The sequence below is a fragment of the Cnephaeus nilssonii genome (genome assembly GCF_951640355.1).
Source record: "Cnephaeus nilssonii genome assembly, chromosome: 3".
In the NCBI taxonomy this organism is placed as follows: Eukaryota; Metazoa; Chordata; class Mammalia; order Chiroptera; family Vespertilionidae; genus Cnephaeus; species Cnephaeus nilssonii.
This window is the reverse complement of record NC_137074.1, coordinates 100,386,919-100,403,780: the sequence shown is the minus strand read 5'-3', so window position 1 is coordinate 100,403,780 and position 16,862 is coordinate 100,386,919. Positions and strand designations below refer to the sequence as shown.

At 36.6% G+C, this 16,862-nt stretch overlaps 1 protein-coding gene across 1 annotated transcript in view; it reads left to right on the top strand.

Annotated features, from left to right (window-relative positions):
- NRIP1 (nuclear receptor interacting protein 1) overlaps positions 1 to 15,569 on the top strand; it is a 115,058-nt gene extending 99,489 nt beyond the window's left edge. Inside the window, exon 3 of the mRNA XM_079766942.1 lies at positions 8,166 to 15,569. Coding sequence (XP_079623068.1) covers positions 8,510 to 11,962 — 3,453 coding nt within the window. The 5' untranslated portion in view covers positions 8,166 to 8,509 and the 3' untranslated portion in view covers positions 11,963 to 15,569. The remainder of the gene's footprint in view (positions 1 to 8,165) is intronic.
- Positions 15,570 to 16,862: the final 1,293 nt, after the last annotated feature.

The following is a 16,862-nucleotide window of genomic DNA, read 5'->3' as shown; positions in this document are numbered from 1 at the left end:
AGAAAGTAGTAAAGATAAAGAACTTTGGGGAATTGGATGGGTGGGTAAAGAGTATGGAAGGAAATGATAAAAAGGTTCTGAAGCATATTGGTCACAGCTATTTCTACAACTTTTTGACAACATATCTTTTTGGTTAAAATGCATGTCATTTTTATCAACTACAGTTTGGCAAATTACTTGGAATAAAATTTTAGAGTTGAAGAGATCCTCAGATACACATGTCCTTGAGTTGAGCACTTGAGTCAGTCAAGCACTAGTGTGTCCTAGTGAGTTTCTTTTAGTAGGAAATGTGAGTGACGGTATTTTACTCCTATGAAAGCAGCTAACTGCAAGTTAAAGCTGATAGGCTAGACCTCGAAATTAGGACCAAATTTGGCTTTGGGCAAAAATATGTAAGTCTCTCAGGAGAGCAATCTGGACAGCTGTTTTAATCCCTGAAGACTATTCACATCTAAAATGAGAACCACTAGGAGAGGGCAAGACGCTCATACAGCCTAATTGCAAATGTTGAGACCCTCACTTGAACAACTTTTTAGATAAATTTACTTTCTTGGCACCTATCAGATTGTACAACCATACATCTCTCTTTTGATAAAGATAATACTACAAAGTAAGTTATTATATTGGAATTTAAATTATATCAAAAGGCATAAAATATTTTGAATAGAAATATTTTTTTTTCAAGAATAGAAATATTCTCTGACAAATGAAATTTCAGGCTACTTCTTTGCTGTGTCCTTATTATTCTCTGCTGTGAAATGACAGTTGTTACTTTTATTCTTTTTCTTAGTTTTTTTCCCCAAAAACTAACTTTTAATTTATAAAGAGAATTCACTATAGTTTTTACTTTTCCAGAACCCTTATCTGAAATGTTTTCCTTCCTCACTCTATGAAATTGAGTATTGGATTTATGTAATTTAACTCTGTGGTCTTTGGTTTGGAAAGCTAATCTTAATCTGTTTGGATAAAATTATTAGTGTTATATCCTCTTGATAAATTGTTCTTGGTTTTTTGTTTCCTATTCAACTTTAAAACTTATTTTCAAAGTCTTACCATAGAGAACACCAAGAATTCTCTTAATTATTTCTCTGGATTTGTATTGCTTAAATAAAAAGATCAATAATTAGGACCTAATACTAAGTCTAGAGGCCTGGTGCACGAATTTGTGCATGGGTGAGGTTCCTCGGCCTGGCCAGCAATTGGGGCCGATCAGGGCTGGCCACAGGAGGTTGGCTGTGGGAGCGCACTGACCACCAGGGGGCAACTCCTGCATTGAGCGTCTGCCCCCTGGTGGTCAGTGTATCGACATAGCAACTGGTCGACTGGTCATTAGGTTAACTAGTTGTAACGGTCACTTAGGTTTTTATATATATAGATATGGTTCTTCTAATCCTTAATAAAACATCTTAATTTTCCCCCTTTGTATCAAAAATACCCACTAAATAATCCACACTGAAGTTTATTTTAATATATTTTTATTGATTTCAGAGAGGAAGGGAGATGGAGAGAGAGATAGAAACATCAATGATGAGAGAGAATCATTGATCGGCTGCCTTCTGCACATCCCACACTGGGGATTGAGCCCACAACCAGGGCATATGCCCTGATCGGAAATCGAATTGGTGACCTCTTGGTTCCTGGGTCTATGCTCAACTGCTGAGCCACACCCAGCTGGGCCATACTGGAATTTAGATAATATTGTACAGTAGGAATTATTCTTGAATACCACAATTAAGTAGCCTTTCAATTACTTCTTATTTTGAGGAATCAAAATAATCGTTAAAGATTCCAAATAATCATTAAAGCAGCACTGCAGAAATACCTTGAAATTCACTACTCACATAGGTATTATTTGGTAATGCAGAAGAAGTTGGAGTAGATTTCATGGAAGCAATCACAAAACTTGAGGTATTCATTAGACATAATTTAAATAGCATACAAAGTCACTTCATAGAAAGTGTTTTAATGGAGAATTTGATTATGAATAAGATACTGAATCCTTTCCTTAAAAATAGCTGGAGAAAGACATTTCTCATTATTTATCTCTCAATCAAAAGTAGTCTAACATATAAGAATCCTATTATATGTATCCTTCATTTACCCAAGTAAAATCTTATTACTTGGACTTTACCATTTTAAAAGTGTTTAAAAATTCAGCAAACTTTCCCTTTGCTGAATAAACCTTTTCCTAGGAAGTGCAAAATACATTGCAAAGGAATCACTATAACACTTGGGAACTGTTCTGATGTAAATTTATTTACAACTGTCTTTTATTAAAGCTCTAAAAAAAAGTTCCAACTACAACATAATTTCATATTTTTAAGTATTTTTAAAAGAGAAAAATGTAGCTTTTAAAAAACTACACTATGAATTCAAGCATTTTGCTAGTTATTTCATTAAACTAGTATTTGTGTTGAAACTTTGATTTTTCCCAAAATCTGTCAAGTGTATAGTCAAGATTCTTTGGAATTATTTTATGGTTTAATTTGATTTTATCATTTTAAAAATAATTCCGCCTTAGCCCTGACTGGTGTGGCAAAGTTGGCTGGGCATCATCCCATGCACCAAGAGGTTGCTGGTTTGGGCACATGCCAGGGTTTCGGGTTTGATCCCCAGTAGAGGTGTGTTTAGGAGGCAGCTGATCAGTATTTCTCATTGATGTTTCTCTCTCTGCCCCTCTACCTTCCTCTCTCTCCAAAATCAATAAAAACATATTCTTTACTATAATAATAACTAGAGGCCCGGTGCACGAAATTAGTGCACGGGGGGGGGGCGGACCTCAGCCCACCCTGCACCCTTTCCAATCCGGGACCCCTCAGGGGATGTCCGACTGCCGGTTTAGGCCTGATCGGGCCTAAACTGGCAGTTGGACATCTCTCTCTCAATCCAGGAACGCTGACTCCTAACTGCTCACCCATCTGCCTGCCTGATAGCCCCTAAACACTCTGCCTGCCTGCCTGATCGCCCCTAACTGCTCCCCTGCCTTCCTGATTGCCCCTAACCGTCTCTGCCTGCCTGCCTGATCGCCCCTAACTGCCTCTGCCTCAGCCCCCACCACCGTGGCTTTGTCCAGAAGGACATCTGGTCTATCCGGTCTAATTAGCATATTACCCTTTTATTAGTATAGATTCTGCCTTGCCATTACAGTAATTTTTTTCACTGCATGCTAGTGGACCAGTAAAATCTCAATTTTCTAAAATTTAAGAAGTATTTTTATGCTTATAAACAATTTTAAATTAATAAGGATGGAAGATTAGTTTCTAATTTTAACACTGTGAAGAACTTGAACATGAATTTCATATTGTCATGAAACTTTATCAAATTAACCTTTTGCACTCAGATGTCGAGTGTGACTCGACACGGTTAGCATCAGTAGCAGCTCGAGAAAAAAGCAAGCGAGTGCAAAGGGTTAATCATGAAATGCTTTAACCCTTGATACACTATCTGGGTCCTTTGGACCCAGTTTTAGATTTTGAGGTGTTTTTTTAAAAAATATATATTTTTAACTAGTAGGAAGGACTATATTACATGATTTTTATTCTTTTTTAAAGTTTTAATTAATGTTTTTTAATGGAAAAAATATTGTGTCTTGCTATTATCATTGTATTTATAGAAACCTTTTATAAATCAAAGATACATTATGGAATCTTAGTGATCTTACTAGTAAATATTTTGCTTTTTTTTTCTTTTTAATCATTACCTGAGGATGTTTTTAATGATTTTAGAGAGAAAGGAAGGGAAAGGATGAGAGAGAGAGAGAGAGAGAGAGAATCGATTAGTTGCCTCCTGCACACCCCCATCAAGGATTGACCCTGAAACCTGGGTATGTTCCCTGACTGGAAATCAAACCTGCATCCCTTCAGTGCAGGGGATGCTGCTCCAACCAACTGAGCTACAGTGGCCGGGGCCATTTTGTCATTTTATCTTGGGAATGAATTGATCAATTATTTCCAGCTGTGCCAAATAAAGACTAAAATAATAAGTCAGCAGGAAAATGTGGAAGTGCCCAGAAGGATGATGCAATAGTGAAATAAGTTATCATTATCAGTTTCATTATTGCATAGCCTGTTAATGCTGTATCCTTTTTCAAGAAGTGTATTTTTAATATTCAATAAAGAAATATACCTTTACTTTTTGCCATATGCACCAACTTAATATTTAAAGATGGGATATTAATATAATCTAATTTAGTTTCTAAATTAAGTTTTTTCTTCTACAACCTCATGAGAGTTGCAAAATCAGAAACATATTTATTTTTTCTCTTTTTTTCTGCCCCCTCAAGTTTACTCTGTTTAGTCACTCTTAACCCTCCATAAACCAAATGTTTGGAATAATACTTTTCCTTTTACACAGAAGTCATTTAACAAGTGTATGCCATACAAATGGAGTTTCTTAAGGCTCTATTTAAGATAATAAAGAGAATGTTGAGAATCTTTAAATAGACATGTACACAAACTCTAATAAAATTATTGTTCAAGTTAGGGACAAGGCAGTGAATCCACTGACAAGCCAGTAAATCACATTATTTTGTAAGTATTTTAGTTTTAAAATATATTGCTTGTGCCCTGGCCAGTGTGGCTCATTTGGTTAGAGCATCATCCCATACACCAAAAGGTGGCGGGTTCAATTCCCAGTCAGGGCACATACCCAGGTTTCCAGTTCAATCCCCAGTTGGGGTGGTTTCAGAAGGCAGTCCCATCAATGTTTTCAATGTCTTCTCCCTCTCCCTCCCCCTTCTCCACCTTCCCCCCTTCCTCTGTCGAAAATCAATAAAATAAAATAAAATATATTGCTTGCAAATCTAAAGTTGCCTAATTCTTTTTATTTTATTTGGTGTTAAATTTGACATGTTACATTTTGTAAATTTAAAGTGTGTAGCCTGTTATTTTTAAACATTTATATATTGTGGCATGATTGCCATTGAAGCAATATTTATCACAATACATCATTGTAATACAATATTATTGGGTATATTCATTATACTGTGCAATAGATTTCTATGGCTTCTTCTTTTTTATTAACTTTATTGGGGTGACATCCTATATAATGAAAGCCCAATGACTAAACGGTGGAATGACCAGAATGACCGTGGCCCCTCACCCCAGCCAGTCCCGCCCCCAGGCGGCCCCCAACACCTCTAAATCACTGCCTGGCTCCCTGGTGCATGTACATTTAGTGAAAGCACAAGAAAATAATGATCAGTCCCTTCTGTTCCCACCCAGAGTCTCCAAAGGGCTCTGCTAATACTGCAGCCAAGGTGTGGAATTCTCCCTTCACGGCACACAGCCCCAAGAGACCTTCCATGTTAGCCAAAAAGGTGACCTCAGCATTAACGGGATGGCGGCCCTTTGCTGAGGAATGTAGAGAGGCTAGGTGGGGATTTTGTGAAATTGCAGTGCCTTGCAGATTAGGTGAGCTTTCAATCTCTCTTTGAAGGGGCAGCGAAGAGGACCCCCAGGCTGCCAGGAGCAACAGCGAAGGGTAGGCACATTGAAAAACAGAAAAACTTAAATATACAGACATGAAAATCATATTGGGAAACTGAGCGCAGAGCCCCGGGAAGAATGCAAAAATCATTAAAGTGCCATTATCTATCTTGATATATGTTTGCAAACAACACATAAACAATTTCAGCTCATGGCACGTGAAATGCAAAACAGTTCTGTTGTGAGTTTTCTTTTGGCCATCCTTAAAGTATAATTAAATCCAGCTGGTGGAAAGCTGTATCTTCCAGCATTAGACCCCACCGCTGATGGGAGGGCCACCTAGATGGCCGCCCCCGTGCCATCCCAAGATGGCTGCCCCCACTTTGTCCCAGGTGTCAATCAGGCTGGCAGGGCAGTAGTTAGGGGGTGATCAGGCTGGCAGGCTGAAGCGATTAGGGGCAATCAGGCAGGCAGGCAGGCAAGTGGTTAGGAGCCAGCAGTCCCAGATTGTGAGAGGGATGTCCGACTGCCGCAGGGATTGGGCCTAAACTGGCAGTCAGACATGCCCCGAGTGGTCCCAGATTGGAGAGGGTGCAGGCTGGGCTGAGGGATGCCCCCCACCCCACGTGCACAAATTTCATGCACCAGGCCTCTAGTGTATATATAACATCTTTTTAATATGTTCACCTGTTGATAGGCATTTGGGTTGTTTCCATATCTTGACTATTGTTAATGCTGTAATTAATAGGGGCATGCATATAGATTGGGTATAGAAGAAGCCAAATCCTTAAATGTGTGTTAACAGTTAAATATTTTTAACTGAATATACACAATAGTGTTAAACACTTGGTGACATTCTGAAGTAGTATGCTTATAAAACCAAGCAAGTGAAGTGTTATTTTGGTGGTTAAAAATAGTGTAGTTGTGTTTTTACTAAAAGAAAATGAGTCTAGCTAATTCTAACTTGAAATTAAGCAATTTTAGCATTAAGAAGTATATGTGTTAGGCATTAGTAATATTTTACATTCATAATACTATAATATCCATAGGTCTCAATGAGCTGTATTGTATCCAAGTATTATACCTCCTTTTCTTTTTTTCCTGAATTTCTCAGTTTATACTATAGGAATGAAAAGTTAAGATTTAGATAAGATGTAAGAAGGATTTCTCCCACTTTAGTTGTTTAAGGGATAGAAAAGGAAGTTATCTAAAGAAATTTGGTTCACTCGGTTTCCTAGAGTTTTTAAATTGTAGGGTCTGAGTGAATTTAGGCCTTAAGTAGTCTCAGAATTCCTACTTTCATAGGCATTTCATTATCTGCTGGAATGGTGGTAGGTGTTGCTACTGAGTGGCACCTGAAGCAGTCTGTCAGGAAATACAATCTTTGATTTGCAGATTTTCTTATTAAAAAACAGGTTTCTATGAGAAATTATTTTTCTTCTCTCTGCTGTATGTATTGGTGCTGTTTATAGAATTTCTTCTCTAAAAGATTAATGACAAATAATCACCTTGATTTAGATAGACTTTTCTGGAAGCAATTACTCATCTTTCAAATCTATTCTAAATTTCTTTCTTTTCCACTTTTTTACATGTTGATGTGCTTAGCTTAGTGTATACACATAGTTATATGTATATGTACTATAGCAACCATATTTTCTAAACTAAAAATTGGTGCAAGTATCCTAACACATTTTTTAAATGGTTTTTTATTTTTAAATATTTTTAAAAGATTTTTCAAATCATAGATTTTACTTTAATTTAGTTATACTTATTGATATAAATTCACAAAAAAGAAATAGCATGGGTGAGAAGAAGACTATTTTATATTAGGAATGTCTTACAAAAATAGGGTTACACATTTACCAGTAACCTGTCTTCTGCATCTGATAAGAATGGACCTCACATTAAAATTTCTACATAGAGCACATAAGTAAAAATTTTGAAAGTCGATGGGATAAATGGTAATTGAAAAAAAAATTTTTTTTAAATCGAAAATAAAAATTGACACATTAAAACATTGATAGATATGAATGAGCACATAAAGAACCATTCTCTGCTGTTTTTAAAGTCATGGTAAAAGTTAGGGATAAATAAGCTTGTTATTAATATTTAAATGTTTATGAATATGACTAAGACTGTCAATACTTTTCACAGGCCTACAAAATAATCTTATCCTTGTTAGTGCTTTCGTTTCTTTGAAAACAGAAATTCTAAAAATTAGTTAATGGAATATCTGGTGTTTGGAAGAGGATGCCAGAAGTGAATCTGTTCTGTAGGCCTCACCCACATGAGACTCATCAGATGGGTCCATGCCATGTGCATCTCTGTCCCTCCTTCTGCACTTCTGCCTGTTTTCCCTACGCTCCCTGTAATATAAGGAACTAATTCCAGCTCCCTTATAGAGCTATATTGCTATAAAGTTGACTAAGCATTCACATTACTTGGCAGAAGTGTGCCTATGAAAATTCAAAAACTTGGTGGGCTTTGGAAAATAGTTAAATAATATTAAAGTATTTAATTGATTTGATCATATTTATGAAATTTAATTCATAGCATTTCCAACAGAGATTTCTAATATAATAGGAATGGCAATAACTACTAAAGAAGTGACTATAATGCATATTTATGTATAATAGTATTTATGTAAAGTACAAGTACATTTTTTTTTTGCTTATAGGTATCATAGTACAATTCTAATTCTGCACCTCCTTAACTATTTTCTGTGTTTATATTTTTTAGAACACTGATATATGCATTTAATGAACAAAAGACGAAAAAGGAGACTCAAGATATTCACTAAGGATTATATCTGCTTGCTGCTGAAGACCTATGTATTAAGGAATTCTGCTTTTTCTTGCTTAGGAGTTGATCAGCTCTGTGTCAGACTGCATTGGAGTTTGCTTGCCTCTTATCTTGTCATTGCCAGAAGAAATCCTGTTCAGTATGTAACAGTACATCACTGTCTAATTGCTATGGAAGGTGATAAACTGACACTCACTTATTAAAGCTATATCTCACTCACCCACAGAAAACCATTCTTTAAAGTGAACAGAAACCTAGCCCTTGTGACACTTCTATTGAACATGACTCATGGAGAAGAGCTTGTCTCCGATGTGCACCAGGATTCTGTTGTTTTAACTTACCTAGAAGGATTACTAATGCATCAGGCAGCAGAGGGATCAAGTACTGCCGTTGACAAAAAGTCTGCTGGGCATAATGAAGATCAGAACTTTAACATTTCTGGTCATGCATTTCCTACCTGTCAGAGTAATGGTCCAGTTCTCAATACACACACATATCAGGGATCTGGCATGCTGCATCTCAAAAAAGCCAGACTGTTGCAGTCTTCTGAGGACTGGAATGCAGCGAAGCGGAAGAGGCTGTCTGATTCCATCGTAAATTTAAACGTAAAGAAGGAAGCTTTGCTGGCTGGCGTGGTTGACAGTGTGCCTAAAGGCAAACAGGATAGCACATTACTGGCCTCTTTGCTTCAGTCCTTCAGCTCTAGGCTGCAGACTGTTGCTCTGTCACAACAAATTAGGCAGAGCCTCAAGGAGCAAGGATATGCCCTCAGTCATGATTCTTTAAAAGTAGAGAAAGATTTAAGGTGCTATGGTGTTGCATCAAGTCACTTAAAAACTTTGTTGAAAAAGAGTAAAGCTAAGGATCAAAAGCCTGATACCAATCTTCCTGACGTAACTAAAAACCTCATCCGAGACAGGTTTGTAGAGTCACCTCATCGCATTGGACAAAGTGGAACAAAGGTCATGAGTGAACCCTTGTCATGTGCTGCGAGATTGCAGGCTGTTGCAAGCATGGTGGAAAAAAGGGCTAGTCCTGCCACTTCACCCAAACCTAGTGTTGCTTGTAGTCAGTTAGCATTACTCCTTTCAAGTGAAGCCCATTTACAGCAGTATTCTCGGGAACATGCTTTAAAAACACAAAATGCAAATCAAGTGGCGAGTGAAAGGCTTGCTGCTATGGCCAGATTACAAGAAAATGGCCAGAAAGATGTCAGCAGTTTCCATCTCTCAAAAGGAATGTCAAGCCATCTTAATGGTCAAGCAAGAACATCATCGAGCAGACTAATGACTAGCAAAAGTACGACATTTCAAAATCCAATGGGTATTGTTCCTTCTTCCCTCAAAAATGCAGGCTATAAGAACTCACAGGAAAGAAACAACATAAAACAAGCTGCAAGTAATAGTTTGCTTTTACATCTTCTTAAAAGCCAGACCATAACTGCACCTATGAATGGACACAATCATAGTGAGAGAGGAAGCATTTTTGAGGATAGTAGTACACCTACAACTATCGATGAATACTCGGATAACAACCCTAGTTTTACAGATGATAGCAGTGGTGATGAAAGTTCTTATTCCAACTGTGTTCCCATAGACTTGTCTTGCAAACACAGAGTTGAAAAACAAGAACCCGACCAACCTATTTCTCTGGATAACTTAACACAATCCTTGCTGAACACTTGGGATCCAAAAGTCCCCAATGTAGATATTAAAGAAGATCAGGATACCTCAAAGAATTCTAAGCTAAATTCACACCAGAAAGTAACACTTCTTCAATTGCTACTCGGCCATAAGAATGAAGAAAATGTGGAAAGAAACAACAGCCCTCAGGAAGTGCAGAGTGATGTAACAAAATTCAATAAACAGATGTATGCGAGGACTTCTGTAATAGAAAGCCCCAGCACACACAGGACTACTCCTGTGAGCACTCCTCCGTTACTTGCATCTACCAAAGCAGAGTCTCCCATCAATCTCTCCCAGCACTCTCTGGTTATCAAATGGAACTCCCCACCATACGCCTGCAGCACTCAGTCTGAAAAACCAACAAACACCGCATCTAACCACTTGATGGACCTTACAAAGAGCAAAGAGTCGCAAGGAGAGAAACCCGTTCAGAATGAAGGTACACAGAGCTCCGCGACTTTCAGTGCCAGTAAACTGTTACAGAATTTAGCGCAGTGCGGAATGCAGTCTTCCACTTCAGGGGAAGAGCAGAGACCCAGTAAACAGCTGAGTGTAAATACAGATAAACCCATAGCTATGATCGATAGACTAAGTAGCCCTCTGCTCTCAAATAAAACAAATGCAGCTGAAGAAAGTAAAGCCTTCAATAGTCAGGCAACAGGTTCTGAACCAAGACTTTCTGGTTCTGAAATAGAAAATCTGCTTGAAAGGCGCACTGTTCTCCAGTTGCTCCTGGGAAACCCCAACAAAGGGAAGAGTGAAAAGAAAGAGAAGATTCCTTTGAGAGAGGAAAGTACTCAGGAACATACAGATAGAGCTTTAAGTGAACAAATACTGATGGTAAAAATAAAATCTGAGCCTTGCGATGACTTACATATTCACAATACAGATATGCACTTGAGCCATGATGCTGAGTGTGCCCCATTCTTAGGTATGGCTCCCCCCATACAGAGAAGTGCAGCTGCCTTACCAGCTTCCGAGGACTTGAAATCGGAGCCCCTTTCACCTCAGGATTTTTCTTTCTCAAAGAATGGTCTCTTAAGTCGACTGCTGAGACAAAATCAAGAGAGTTACCTGCCAGATGATCTGGACAACAGTCACCGACATAGTGAACTGACACTTCTAGAGTCAAAGAATCTTTGCATGGTCCCTAAAAAAAGGAAACTTTATACTGAGTCATTAGAAAATCCATTTAAAAAGATGAAAAATAGCATCCTCGATGCTGCCAACAGTCACGGTGCCCCAGAGGTGCTGTATGGGTCCTTGATTAACCAACAAGAGCTGAAATTTAGCAGAAATGATCTTGAATTTAAATATCCTGCCAGTCATGGTTCAGCCAGTGAAAGTGAACATAGGAGTTGGGCGAGAGAGAGCAAAAGCTTCAATGTTCTGAAACAGCTGCTTCTCTCAGAAAACTGCATGAGAGATTTGTCCCAGCACAGGAGTAACTCTGTCGTTGAGAGTAAAAAGAAAGGACACAAAAATAATGTGACCAATAGCAAACCTGAATTCAGCATTTCTTCTTTAAATGGACTGATGTACAGTTCTTCTCAGCCCAACAGTCCCATGGATAACAGGACATTTTCATACCCAGGAGTAGTAAAAACTCCCATGAGTCCTCCTTTTCCTGACCACTTGGGCTGTGTGGGGTCTAGACCAGAATCTGGGTGTTCCATGACCAGTGACAAGGGACCCATTAAGTGGGTTATCACAGACATGGATAAGAATGAGTATGAAAAAGACTCTCCGAGACTGACCAAAACTAACCCAATACTGTATTACATGCTCCAGAAAGGAGGCAATTCTGTTACCAGTCGAGAAACACAGGACAAGGACATTTGGAGGGAGCCTTCAACTGCTGAAAATGTCTCACAGGTTACAATCAAAGAAGAGTTACTTCCTGCTGCAGAAACTAAAGCTTCTTTCTTCAATTTAAGAAGCCCTTATAATAGCCATATGGGAAACAATGCTTCTTACCCACACAATGCAAATGGAGAAGTTTATGGACTTCTGGGAAATGTGCTAACGATAAAAAAAGAATCAGAATAAAATTTAACCTGCTATTCAGCTTTGGATCTTTTTAAAACTAATTAGTTGAACTTGAGATCTGTATAAATAAGAGCATGATTTGAGAAAAGCATGGTATAATTGAAACTTCATTTTGAAGAGTATTGGTTACTGGTAATGTTTAAATATGCACACTGCTTTTTGCTTTACATTAGAGTTCATGAGGAAACTGAACTATTGGTTGTTTAACACTTCTGTATGCATCAGATAACTGTGAGTAGCCTATGAATGAAATCTTTATGATCACAGATAATAGGCATAAATTAAAATGTAAATTTCCATCCATGGTGGATAAATGCATTTTGCTGTCTTTATGAGGGTACTCTATTTTTATTTCAGAAGTCAGCTTACATAACATTTTTTTAAAGTCCAAATTGTTAAATAACTCTTTTAAGGATAATTATTGAATAAAAAACTTAATGCTGATTCACTTTTCATTATCCAATTCAAAAATAAATTAGAAAAAAATGTGCTTACATTTTTCACTTTTGCTAAAAAAAAACACAACATTTATTTTTAACTCTTGGAAAGGGTTTTGTGGTTTCCAGTATGTGTCCCCCACCCCAGTCCTTTTCAATATATATTTCTTTAAACCTTGTACTAATTAGTAAAAATTGATTACAGTTGATGAAAGTTTGATAGATCCTTAAAAAAAAAAAAAAAGGCAGGTTTCCATTTTTATATTTTAACTACTGTATTACTATTCCTCCTTTTACATAATTAGGAAAGTTAACATTTATCTTCAGGTGGTTTCCTGAATAGCTGAATATTTAACAAGTTATTTTTAACAGAAGCAAAATGGCTTTTCTTTGGACAGATTTCACCATGTCTAGTAAAAGTTACTTCTTACCATTACTATGGTACCTGTGAGTCTTATGACCAGGATTTCTTAAAGCTGCACTCAGACCACCTGCATTAAAACCATTCTGGAGTACTTGTTTTTAAATGCATATTCCTAGGCAGCACCTCAGATCTACAGAACAAGAATCTCTGCTCAGTGCACCTGGGAGTCTTCTGTCTGCCTCTGAACACATTTAAGAGGAAACCACCTAGGTGTTTCTTCTGTACATTGAAGTTTGAGAACCATTGCTAATAACTTTCTCAGAACACAGGACTGTAAAAAACAAACAAAACAAAACTACTGGATGCCTATATTTTCCCCAATAGTCACACATCAATGAAATATTTGCAATATTGTAGTTCATATATTACTGTTATATCTTTGGAAATCAGGTTCAGAACACTTTTTATGACAAAAAAAAAAATGGGTGGAGGGGACAACTTTCCTATCTGGCTGAACATCTCAGGAAAATCTGTGATTATGTGTTCTAATGAGTAACATCTACTTAATTAGCCTTAGGGTTGGAATAACAGGGCCACTTACCAAACTCAGGTGATTCTAGGATGGTTTAGAAACTTCTCCTGAATACATCCTTAACTTCTGTTAAAATCATTGTCCTAAGAACAGTATTGACAAAGATGGAAACATTTATTTCAAACCAAGAAAGGCCCTAAACTCAGATCGACTAAACAGAAAAGTACAAAGGGCACATATACATGACAGAGTAGAATTCTACACAGTCACTCCATTGATCTATTTTAAAATAGTGGTTAAAAGTGAACATCGATACTGTCTCGGAAGAACTTAATACATTATTGAGCCACCTGGGGTTTTGATCTTGAAACAAGTCATGTTTTTAAGTTCACTTTTTACAATCCACAATACACTCACCAGATTTTTTTTTTTATTGTGAACCAGATTAGCTAACTGATGTATCAAAAATTGTTATATAATCAACTATTAATTAGAAGGAAATCTATTTGAAGTTGTTTCTAAGATTTTTATATTAAATATGGGCGTTATTTCCTAATATGATCAAACCCCGTAAATGATTATTTTTTTCTCGGAATGATTTGTAAATAGTTACTGAGTATATTATAAATAATAATCAGGAGTGAATATTATGCTACATCCTGGAGAGAGGAAGTCATATGCTTTTTCTGAAATGAAAATTCCACTGGCCAGTGCATATATTCTACTCCATCCCATATTTGCTCTGTGGCAATTGTATTGTCTACACTATATAAAGAAGCTTTTAAACAAGTCATTTTTTTTCTGCCATTATGAAATATCTAGAACCTTGGAGGCATGGTAGGAAAAAAAATGGGCTTTTACAAGAGCGGTAAATTTAGGTCAGGGAGAAGAACATCAAGGGCCAGCATTAAGCATAACTATTTTTTGTGTGTTTCTTTGGTTGGTTGGTTGTTTTTGTTGTTAACAGTTGAAGGAATAAGGATATGTAATACATAAATAAACATGACCACACAGAATGCTGTTCTGATTTACTAAAGAATGTCCCCAATTTGAGTTTAAGATAATTTTAAAGAACAGCAGTGAGAAAGGGCATACATCCATAAATTCACTTTGCTTATGCAAATGTAGATACAAGGTACACAAATATACACATTCAAGAACTATTAAATATCTAGACAGTTTCTTCCTAATTGAAAGGGTACTACAGCTCTCATTGACATCAGTAAGGTAGTATTACCTGTTTATTCCCTGCTGCATCTTACAGAAGAGTAAACTGGTGAGAGTATATATTTTATATATATATATAATATGTATATATATATATACATATATATATATAGACTTGTTACATGAAGATGTTAAAATCAGTTTTTAAAGGTGATGTAAATAATAATTTCCTTAATGAAAAATACATATTTTGTATTGTTCTAATGCAACAGAAAAGCCTTTTAATCTCTTTGGTTTCTGTATATTCCATGTATAAGTGTAAATATAATCTGACAGGTTTAAAATTTGTGCATGTATGTATACAGTTGCAAGTCTGAATACATGTATAGAATAAACCTTTTATTTAAGTTGTGATTACCTGCTGCATGAAAAGTGCATGGGGGACCCTGTGCATCTCTGTATTTGGCAAAATGTCTTAAGTCAAATCAGATGTTCATCCCAACATGGCAGTATTCCATTTCTGGACATGAATTCTGTGGTTTCAGCTTTGTGAAAGAATGTGCTTTGAATCCAAGGGTCTTAAAACTTTTTAAAATCAAGTCAACCACTTTTCAACATAGAGTTCACACAACTACTTTCATGAATTTTTTAATCCCATTGGAAACCAATATTATGCCAGGAGTATTCCAGTATACTGGAATACAGGCACATTACCATTCATGGTGTGAATTCTGGGGTTTACACAACCAATTTTGATGCGATCTCATTATATAATTTGTCATTTTTATTAGAAACTTAATTTCTTCATGTGATGTACATACTGCAGTGTGAATTTTGTTTTGTTTTGTTTTTTAATCTTTTAGTGTTTACTTCCTGCAGTGAATTTGAATAAATGAGGAAAAATGCATTATTTCTGGTTTGAAATGATTGTTTATTTTGTGGGTTTTCTCTGAATTTTAATTTTCCATAAAGAAAAGAAAATCTGTGGTTGTGAAAATAGCAATAAGTCTTCAAGGATGGTTTGCCCTTCTCAGAAAAAATAAAGACGCATTCAGCCTGCGAGTTAGTTCTTAGAGCAATTGAAGTGCATAGCTCAAAAACACAATCAGCCTATTGTCTGTGCTACCTAGCTTTAATTGTGTTACTTGGCATGTAACTGGAATGATCACTGTAGAGTTTTAAAGTGGGAGTTTTGTATAGTGTCCTGGATAAAATCATTTGATATATACTTGTTTTAAGATAAGATTTTATTAGAAGGTTTTTATCCAAGTTTCAGTGGGTGTTATTTTTAAATAAAAGAAATAAGGTTTTCATCATTTTTCAAAAATGAATGTGTGTGCACACATACATATGCAAATATATACTGTGTGTATATCAATGAGTACTTGAGAATGATGAGCAATATGCATATGTAATAAATAGAGACCAATTTATTTTTTAAAAAGGAAAAACGAACTGGGAATTTTTATTTTATAAATATTTATTAATGACAATTTAGTTCAGGAGAAAGGTGTCTGGCACTAAAATAGGGCTATTAATATCTAACAGTGAACATTTGCAGCCTCTTCCCAACAAGTATATAAATATTGTCTAAAAAAAAAAAAATCCAAGCAATAGGAATACATCCAGCTTTTCTACATTATTAAAATGTTGAAAAGTTAGACCCTGCTGTATGTGTAGACCCTGACAGAGCTCTACAACCATGCTTTGTTTATTGATTTATATGGTTAAAAAGCATAACAATTGCATCAAGTAATACAGTATCTGAGAGGGATTTTTTTAAGAGAACCACCAGTTAGTAATTCTTGACTATAGGGTAGTGCTGATGACTAAGAAATAAGGCAAGCCCCCAAATTCAAGGGTCCTGGTAGAACACAAAACATACTCAGGAGCCAGGCAGCAGGGCAAACATTTTTACTTCTACTTAGAAGGGTGTGCACGCACATGATCTGGAAGCACGTGCACACCGAGCAGACGGTCTGCTTGGCTTTTTAATCCTGACACTCAGGACCTGTCCCTCACTCTTGATTGGAGCTCAGGCACACAGTCTTTTGGGATTGGCTCATTCAAAGGGAGGGGTTGGCCTTTGCCATTTCAAGATGGCGGCCCCCAGGGGAGCTGCAAACCATGTGGCCAACATAGCAACTGTCTAAACTGTTCTTTGACAGAAAAGATGACTTACTTATTCTCACATGACTTTAATATGGGGGGTATTTAACAATCAAATCAGATTATGATCACCCATGCTGTGCAAAGTTGTATTTCAAGCTAGTTAGTGTAGAAATCTCAATAAATAACTTTGAAAATTTTGTCCTACCACTGATATCACTAAACTTGACCTGTTTGGTTACAGAAAATAGGTTTTAAATCTTTGTTACTAGCCATGCCATTTTTTCATTT